This window comes from Oryza glaberrima, chromosome 10, assembly GCF_000147395.1.
Source record: "Oryza glaberrima chromosome 10, OglaRS2, whole genome shotgun sequence".
Classification (NCBI taxonomy): Eukaryota; Viridiplantae; Streptophyta; class Magnoliopsida; order Poales; family Poaceae; genus Oryza; species Oryza glaberrima.
The window spans coordinates 17,249,987-17,260,232 of NC_068335.1; the positions used below are offsets into that span (position 1 = coordinate 17,249,987).

A 10,246-nucleotide genomic window follows, 5' to 3' on the forward strand; every position below is an offset into this window, starting at 1 on the left:
TAGATTCTTTGACGATGAGATCTATAATAGTTTTAGTTTCGAATCGAATTTGAAACTTAAACCAAGAGATCCAGGGGGTTACCTGCATTTTGAGAGCCTCTCTCCTCTCATGGGTTGCATTAGCAAAAGCCTAAACCAAACCGAAAGTGCCATCCAAAAGACGATTTTATTTTGCCCTCCGCTTGCTATATCGACGCCCACCATCTCCACCACCATCGCTCCGCTTCTCCTCTCCCATCTCTCGCTTCGCTCCGCTTGCCTAGGGTTTCGCCTCCCGCCGGCAGCCGCGCCCCCGCCGCCCTCGCCTCAGATCCCGCCGCCGGAGACCCCCCCACGATCCTCCTCCCCCGCCGCCCGCCGATCCCGTCGAGCTCCGGTTCGGTGTTTGCTCCCCTACTCCGCCGCCGCGACGCCTCGGGCTTGCAGAGTCTGGGCGGGCGCTGCGGGGGGAGTGCAGATCTAGGGTTTGGGGGCTCTGGCTGGTGCATGAGAAGGGCACCGGAGTACGGACGGCATGGAGGTGGAGGCGGCGAGGAGGGACGCGGCCACGCTGGACCCGGAGCTGCTGCAGCTGCCGGAGCTCTCGCCTGGCGCGCTCCGGGAGAACCCCGCCCTTGCTGAGGCGCTCTACTCGCAGTGGCTCGCGCTCCCCGAGACATCCAAGCTGGTAGCGGCCTCATGCCCCCTCACTCCTCCCCCCATCTCGTTGCTGGTCTGTTGCTTTGGATTTCGTTCGTAGATTGGCGTGGCTCGTGCGTGGATTTTTGCGTGGCCTGTGTGATCTCGTGCTGGAACTCGTGAGAGGTGTCGTTTGGAGTGCTTCGCTTGGTGCCTCTTCTCTTTTTCTTTTTCGTCTGTAGTGGTTTAGACTGTCGTGATCGTATTATGCTTGCGAGCATGAGTTGGGGATGCAGTATACCGGGGGTTTTGGTAGATCAAACGGCTTGGTTCGGTGAATTTTATCTAGTAATTATATAAGTTGCTTGCCCTGTAGGCTGTAGCTCGTTTAGATGGTCCGGATTATCCTTGTTTCCATATAACCTTGCATGTTTGTGATCTCCTGTTTGGAACCTGCCAAGATGCAGTTAGGTGGCATGAATACTGAAAGTTTTACTTTGCTTTTTTCTTAATTGCTGTAGCGTGAGGTCTTGACCAGTACGGAATATGTAGTTTAGTGACTTTGCAAGTCGAAAACTCGAAATGGCAGTTGCTAGCTAATTATTTGGTCTATCTATTGATTTAAGCCAAAAGAATCTTGGCACAAATCAAGATGATGTGTTAGTCCAGGAGTCGTACTATCTAGTTTTGGGTTGTTTGAACTTCGAACCAGCTCACTGTGGCCTTATGAGCTATCTTTGCTGTTGATAAATACGTGATAATCAAGGAGATGGTATGTTTCTGCGATAAGTGAGTGTTGTGTTGGTCTGCAGTTTAGCAGAATGTTGAATTCTAAGAAGCGTGTGTACAGAGTTTCTTCATTGAGTTTGATTTTGCAGTTGTATGATCTGCTAAAAATACTAGCTTGCACTATCTGTTTTTTCTTTCTTGGCGTACTTTGGATGGTACCTGTGATTGTAAGTTAGTATATTGTTTTCACCAATCAGTTTGCTTTTGCAGTAGTATGCTGTGTTAAAAAAAACTAGCTTAAACGATCAGTTTATTCTTTCTATAAGTTGTATATTGTTCCAAAAAAAAAACTAGCTTACACTACCAGTTTCTTCTTTCTTGGTTTACTTTTAATGGTACCTATAAGCTGTAACTGTTATATCTTTGTTCGTTGCAATCTGCGTGTGCCTTGGTTGATGACTGATATGAATGCCCTGGATTTTTGAGTGAGAGGAGCTGTCATATCTATTGATTGGCTATCTTTTAGTGTCCCATCGGTTGCTAAATTTATCTGCACTTGTATAGATATTTTGCCTTAATGATTTTTCAAGGGAACATATGCAACAACAGATTGTACAGGTCAAACCGTGTGATAATGACAATACATATATTTTACCTAACAGCATTTCCAGAAGTAAATGTTGTTGGCACATTGATTACCAGCAACTTACTCTGTTTTGAATTCTTAAATTCTATTTGCCCGCAAGATAAGTCCATGATAAAAAATGTGGATGTTCATTTGCAGATAGAACAGTGTTAGTAACATTGTTAAGAAGATGCATGGTAATGTGGCACCTTAGGAAAAATAACTCGTGTTGACAGTATCATGCATGATTGCAATCTGAGTAGGATTATCATTTATCAATGGCTCAATGTGTGGCCAGTTTATACCACTGTGGTATTACTGGTCTTTCCTAACTATGCTAATGTTTCTTCTTGTTTTGCTTCACTTTGTTATGTGGAATGGCTTCTTTCAAGTACTTTTTTTATGTTATCTTTATATATGAGTCTCTTCCTTTTTGCACAGCTGTGCTTGGTATGTTTTCAATGTTCATGCTGTACTATTCATAGTGTTACTGGGACAAGCGAGCTGGTTTTCTTTTTAACTGTATCTGACTAGGTACGGTACATATCTATGGGAGTCCAAGTTGCAGCTGATCCGTGCTACCATATATATATATATATATTTCTACTGCTTTACCAACTATTTTGTGTTATTTGATAAAAATATATATAATAATTAAATTTAAAATTATATACATTAGACGAATCCTTGAATCCTTTTTCTTAAAGCTTGCTGAATGGGCAGTAGAATTTAAGTCGGATTTTGGCACCTATGTCACTGGTAACACAGAGTCATACACATTCTTAAGCAACGGACATCCATTTTTGAAGTACAATGTTTGGATTTCTTTGTGATTATTCATTATTAGCATTGTGCATAGCATAAAAATGGGTGGACATACTGAATTATTGATGAAGCTATGCATGAGGATGTCACAGGGACATGGAATTCTGAAATGTTGGATTCCAGGTTATACAAAACATAGTTTCATATGTTCATAGCAATATATTTCCATATTTTGGAAAGTAAAATTGTATCTGATTCTTTTGGTGAAGAATCATGATAATTTGTTTATTTAGAACACATGCTTAATTTGTACAATGTGATTATGGGCAATGCATCATCCTTACAAAATTTATTGTTCATGCCTGGCTGCCAGGTGAACTCTTTGATTGAAGATGCAAAAGCTGGTGCTACATTGAATGTTACTGGGAGCTCTGCTAGCACAAATGCTGCTTCAAGTGGTTCTTTGCCGTCAATGTTTCCGGCTGGTAGTGCTCCTCCCCTTTCTCCTAGAAGCACTTCTGGCTCCCCCCGTGTTATGAGGCGAGGATCTGGAGCTGGACCATCATCCTTGGGATCTCCACTAAAAGTAGTTAGTGAACCAGTGAGGGAGGTTATACCCCAGGTACTTCTTATCTATTTTTGCAGTTAGTATTATTGTTGCGTTATTTCTGTTTGTCATCATTCGACCATATATTTATTTCTAATACTTCTTTGCATGCTATATGTTTTCAGTTTTACTTCAAATATGGGCGCCCTGCTCCAAAAGATTTGAAGGAGCAATGCTTATCTAGAATAGATCACCTCTTTTTTGCAGGGGAGGGACTCCAGATTCAAGGTGATTGCTTTGAGGATTTCATTTCTTGATTTTACGCATTAAAAATACATTTCTAAGTTTGAATATTATATTTCTCCATATCAGAATTTAGATCAGTCACAAAAGATATATGCAAACTTCCATCGTTCTTCTCCAGTGTTCTTTTCAAGAAGATCGATGCTGCAGGCTCTGGAACTGTCACAAGGTATATTGTTCATTTCAATATCTGTGTCGATGCAATATAATGGCATCATTGGCATGTGCTAGAAGTTTATGGACCTTAGCTGTTAATCTGTTATCATGTTTGGAAGACACGATCAATATTTTGTAGATGGACTGTTATGTTATAGCATAATTGTTCATTCCACAGGCTGTTCAAATTCTATACACTGCTTCATGGTGAAGCAATATCTGTGTTGATTTTGTTCTATTTACGTGGTTCTTTGTACTTGGAACTCAATCTGTTATACCTAGAAGTAAGGTATTCTTGGTTGGATCCTTCATTGCACAATTGGCTTTCTGAATCTGTTAGCTCGTGCTACTTTTCACTTGTCCTGGCTTTTGCCAGGAAATACAACATTCCAGACTATTTTAAGATATTATAAATACCAGTTTTGATAACCATCCTTATGTGTTATTCTATGGACATGATATTTGATCCTTCATTAGTAACTCTTAATTTTTATGCCACTAGAATGTGCTTTGGCACCATGTGTTTCTTATGTACCTCATTATATTTGCTTTGTAATTGTTTTTGTAACTGGACTAGATTATCATATACCCTTAGCTTTAACGGTTGAATTTATTGATAACTACACATGAAGTGTTTCATATGTATTATTAAACAAATTTTGAACAATTTCATTTGTTTTTCTGGCTCATGCAGTCTAGCGGTGTTATGATAACTAGAGTTCTGATGTAAAATATCCCAGTTCACAAGTTTATCTCAGCCCCACTGCGCTGTTGAAGTCCTGAAACTTGAATTTAAGTGTACTTCCCATACATGTAGATGATTCCCTTTGATGCATGTAGATGATTCCCCTTTGATCTTCATACTAAAATCTAATGTTTTCAGATTTGACATGGGTAAAGTATGAATTTATTTATATATTCAGGGATGCGTTTGTTGATTACTGGATCAATGATAACAAGATTACAATGGACACAGCTAGCCAAATCTTTGAAATATTAAGAAAGCCGGATTACAATTATCTCACTCAGGTATGTAATTCTTGTGCTGGTTCTTTGTACCCTCACACCAGTATATTCGACTACAATTGGCAAAGATGTTCTTATATGTTGCTCATTTTCTTTGATGGGATCACTAGTTTGTAATTTCATTGATTTTGTGTAATTCCCACAGGAGGACTTTAAGCCTGTCTTAAAAGAACTTCTGGCAACTCACCCTGGATTAGAGTTCTTGCAAGGCACCCCTGAGTTTCAGGAGAGATATGGTACTTTCTGCCATCCAGTAGCAATGTTGTTGTGTATCTCTCGTTCATTTTGGTGACAATCAAAATACTGATTTTCTTCTCATATAGTGATGTATGACACTGATTTTTTTTAGTAGTGTATGGTGAATGTTGATATGTAAAAATATAAGCATGTGTGTGTTCTAACTAGAGATTGCCATAGTAAAAAACAACTAGCTATTGATTATTTTATGAGGATTCTACGATTGGACCTGGTCAATGACTATTGGTAGTGATTTGCTGGATGCCTGCATCTCATTCATCTGCTAATCGTTTATTATGTAATTTTCAGCTGAGACTGTAATATACAGAATCTTTTATTCCATAAATAGAGCTGGAAATGGCCATCTTACCCTCAGAGAGCTAAAACGTGGGAATTTAATTGCTGCGATGCAGCAGCTGGATGAGGAAGAGGATATCAATAAAGTGTTGAGGTAATTAACATATTTAATTGTTAATGTATCTGCGATATCCATTCTTGCATGCATTTGCAATATATCTTAGCAGAATGGTGGCACTGATTATAATAATATTAATAATTGTGATTTAATTCCTTACATGTATTTTTGTTGTTACCTGTAATAATCTATTACTGGGTCCTGGGGATCCTCACGAATTACTTGGATTCAAGTTATATTATTTATGTGCGAATCAAACAAGATTTTTTACATTTTTTTTCCAAATGTGTTAATTTTCTGATGCCTAATGCAGATACTTCTCATACGAGCACTTTTATGTGATATACTGCAAATTTTGGGAGTTGGACACAGATCATGATTTTTTGATTGATAAAGAGAACCTTATCAGATATGGAAATCATTCATTAACCTACCGAATCGTTGATAGAATCTTCTCACAGGTTAGTATGTTCTATTCTGCATACAGAACTGAGATGCTGCCTTAGTTGGCCTAAATGTTGTTTCCTATATGTTACTTAGGTCCCAAGAAAATTCACAAGCATGACAGAAGGAAAGATGGGTTATGAAGATTTTGTTTACTTTATTTTGTCTGAGGAAGACAAATCATCCGAGCCTAGCCTTGAATACTGGTAAGTATGTTCTATTAGCGTAGATAATTGTCCTTGGTAGGCACTCGTAGTTTTTATCTTCTATATGCATTTGTATATTCTGTCTCACTCACTTAGCTTGATTAAGCTATCACTATCACTGTTTAATTTCGAGTGCAAATGTGTGGTGGAACCAGCTATTGCCCTGTTTTATGTCCAGGCTTTGAAGACTACAGTGAACTCAAAGATTTTTATTTTTACAGCACACTTTGTTTTGCAGAATTTTAAGTAACAAACAAATTTCCAAATAAGATATTTTTGGATACAACTTATGCATCTACTTTTAACTGGTATGGGGCTAGCAAGGAGCTTGCCTATTGAGTTTTGCCTTACAGTGGCTTTAATATTGTAGTATATTTTACAACTAATTATGTTACTGTATTCATTGAACATATGAACCAATTTTACAGGTTTAAGTGTATTGACCTTGATGGAAATGGCATTTTAACCACCACTGAAATGCAATTTTTCTATGAGGAGCAATTGCACCGGATGGAGTGCATGGCACAAGAACCTGTGCTTTTTGAGGACATATTATGCCAGATGATTGATATGATTGGACCAGAGGTAGCATCTTGGACAGAATTATTGATGCATTTTAGGCCTGTTTGGAACAGTGCATGTTGAGGAATTGCACCATTTAATGCAAAATTCCTGTGTTCCAAACAAGTCCTTAAACTGAATTTGATAAATCTTTTCTTTTCCACAGAACGAGTGCTACTTTACACTACGGGACTTAAAACGGTGTAAACTCTCAGGGAATATATTCAACATCCTATTCAATCTCAACAAATTTATGGCATTTGAAACTCGTGATCCATTCCTCATTCGCCAGGTGATCACAACTTCTTGCCATAAAGCAGTGAATTCACTGTTAATCATCTAAATAACAAGTTGGATCATCTTTTTATTTCAGGAACGTGAAAATCCAACTTTAACCGAGTGGGATCGGTTCGCACATAGAGAGTATATTAGATTGTCCATGGAAGAAGATGGTGAAGATGCTTCAAATGGAAGTGGTGATGTGTGGGATGAATCGCTTGAAGCTCCATTTTGAAATATGTGAGTGTTCCTCTCTGCTGTTGTTTGTAAATGGAACCATTTATCTATATAATAACTTAATACCAAAATTTGTCAGAATTTAGATTTTTGATTCTGATCTTTAAAGAAAAGAAAGTTTAAACCTTACTGTATGTGGTTAATATGCCAAATCAGAGATTTGATTTTTTTTTTAAATAAACGTAGCAATATTTTTGTTGGCCTTTTGAAACCGTTGTTTCATGTTTGCATCTTATCTTTTAACAGCTCTTGCTGGCTGAATCTTGTGGGACATGGATGGAATTGGTTTGGAGGTCAAAGAAATGTAAAGTTGTTCGCTAGCCTGTGGAGACCATTGCAGGCTCGAGGAAGTTTCAGTAACACCAAAGACTTCTTACAGGATTTACTGTGCAGGTCTGATTCGATAGTATCGGTTGTCCAGTTGTGCAAAACATTTTTGCTTGGCAGGAGAAACGAGGAAGTTGATGTGGGCGTCCTGCCTTGTCAAGGCAACAACCTCAACAGTCTCAAGTGATGCTATAGTGGGGGACCTTTCATGGTCAACATGTTTCTGTGTTCTTATTGGTGCTTTAGGGGGGGATGTCGGTTTATTCAATTGCTGTGCTCAAATTTTGGAGCTGAACTGTTATTGTTTGGCTTCCATTTTCTTTGTTATTTTGTGGAAGTGCGAGCAAGCAATTCATCATTAACTTTGATCATGGTATGTAGCTTTCTGGTTCTGCTTTCTGTTCAGTATGGTGTTTTGTAGCTGTTGCCGTCACTCGGTACATTTTGGGAGGTAAGGTAAAAAGACCTCAGGATATGGATATCTGTTGTCATTACCCATTTGTAACATTAACAAGAAACGGTGGATGGGTGCATAAGAAATTTAAATGAGGATGTAGGTTCCATCATCAACCCAGTTTCTGCCTTGAGTTGAGACTTCAGGGGATGCTTTAGTTTTCCCACACTGGCGTTTTAAGTTTGTGCCATTATTTGCAATGCCTTCTTGCTGAAATTTGATTTCCCTCATGTCCAATGCATCTAAATCAGTAGGGACTGATCATCCCCCTTATCCGGTATGCTGAAACCTTTAGCATATTGCCTAATTCACCCGTGTCATTTTTGTTTGTCATGCTTGGTAGATATGCCGATTTGTGGGACTGTAATTCAATTTTGCATATGTTAAGGTACTCTGATTGTTTGTTCAATCTGGGGGTACACATTCTTCAGCGCTGTGATGTTGCCACTACTGTACATAGACTGGATCACAGGGCACCAGTGAACGGTTGTCCTACCACATAGAGATACTCGGTAATGTGCAAGTAGGAAGTATATGATAAAGTTATTTGCGTAGAAATTATGTAATACTACCTCAATTGTGATAAAGACGTCATGGAGGTACTCATGTGTGGTACTCCAGAATTGCCTAAAGTAATAAAACTACAGTATACAGGCTTCCTCTGTGATGCCGGTGGGTCTTCATGGGAATGTTTTGAAACATATTCCCTCCGTCTCACAATATAACAACCTAGGATGGGATGTGATCCAGATACATTGTCCTAGGATAGTTCTTATTCCATCCTAAGTTGCTACATTATGGGACAGAGGGAGTAGCTTATAGCGGCATTTGCCGGAACAAGGATTCCTTAACCCAAATTAACATGAACATGTAAAACATTCCAACATGGTAACTTGACATTTCAGAAAGCTAAATTAGTTACAGACCCTCGACATCCTGTTTGCATGATGTAGGGCGGCCTTGGGTAATCCAATTCTGCGCCTAAGCTTTACTGTGATAGCCCTGAATTTCAGTCTTATCTTATCCATTATATCTTGGACTTGTTCATCTTCTGATTGGATAACGGATAGCATCTTACTATTTCCTTTGAAATTTCTATGGAATGGATAATTTTATAGTGATTTTGAAGGAAAGTTAGTAAGAGCTCTAATATTTTAGAAAGTTTGTTTTTAGTTTCTCATCATATTCTTGTGTGTTTTTTTCATGGTCTGTTCAAACTATCGTTCCCTTTTTTTGTTTTGTAATCCTTTGTTTTGCAATTTTATTTCAATTAAATTCCGTGTTTTTATATTTTTTTTACTTATTTTTCAATGTTTTAAGGAGCACTAAGATTATCGATAGGTTCAAGAAAATCAATAACATCATTAGGTTTCTGATCTATAGTACGAAAAAGAAATACTACCTCCGTCCTATAAAAATTGCATTTCTAGCTAATTTAGGATAAAATAGTAGGATTGGAAAATGACCACAATAACCTTATTTAATGAACCCATTGCATGCACACATTCCATATATACAAATGATTAAAAGGAAGTTTGAGAGAATTAACCCATATAATTAGTATACTTAATAAAATTACAAGCATTAGCAGCCCAAATTATGTGGGATGGAAGAAAACTTATACAGATGAATCAATTGGTTGAGCCCCACATGGCTAGCAATACAATTTTTGTGGGACAAAGCCTTGGAGCTAGAAATATAATTTTTATGGAACGGAGGGAGTAAAAGAGGTTTTGGTAAATGGCTCCAAATATGGATTCCAAGAAAAATGCTTCATAGGTTAAGAAAAAGGTTAATTGGACTCATGGCATAAATATGTCACTACTGTTCGCGTAATTGGAACTATACCATTGCTACTTGTTTGTAATCTGGTGCCACTAACATACCCCTCCGTTTCAGGTTATAAGACTTTCTAGCATTGTTCACATTCATATAGATGTTAATAAATCTAGGCACACATATATGTCTAGATTCATTAACATATATATGAATGTAGATAATGTTAGAAAGTCTTATAATATGAAACGGAGGTAGTACGCATTTTGCATGTATTGGACAAAATTGCTCTCATCTTCTGTCCACTCTCTCTCTTATCTCATCTTTGCCTTTCTCTATCCCGTCAATGCCAGTGACACATCCTTGCTGCTCTTCGACTGGGTCGACCCGTCCGCCTCCACGCGCCACCGCAGGAGCTCGAGACGGCGGAGAGCACCGAGCAAGTCCACCCACACTTCTTCACCCACGGCCGCTCTCCCCTCGGTCCTCACTGCTTCGGCATTGTCATCGTCGTCGTCATCATCGTCCAGGACTCCTCACG

The 10,246-nt window shown here is 38.7% G+C and overlaps 1 protein-coding gene across 1 annotated transcript; it reads left to right on the plus strand.

Moving 5' to 3' along the window:
- Positions 1–185: 185 nt before the first annotated feature.
- On the plus strand, positions 186–8,041 carry LOC127752457 (probable serine/threonine protein phosphatase 2A regulatory subunit B''delta). The gene is made up of 13 exons (XM_052277836.1): positions 186–667; positions 3,111–3,359; positions 3,470–3,572; positions 3,657–3,756; positions 4,667–4,772; positions 4,915–5,005; positions 5,316–5,457; positions 5,735–5,882; positions 5,962–6,071; positions 6,500–6,656; positions 6,799–6,924; positions 7,006–7,151; positions 7,395–8,041. Exons 1-12 carry the CDS (start codon positions 515–517, stop codon positions 7,144–7,146), a joined length of 1,626 nt encoding a protein of 541 aa, XP_052133796.1. The 5' UTR covers positions 186–514; the 3' UTR covers positions 7,147–7,151; positions 7,395–8,041.
- The last annotated feature ends 2,205 nt before the right edge of the window (positions 8,042–10,246 follow it).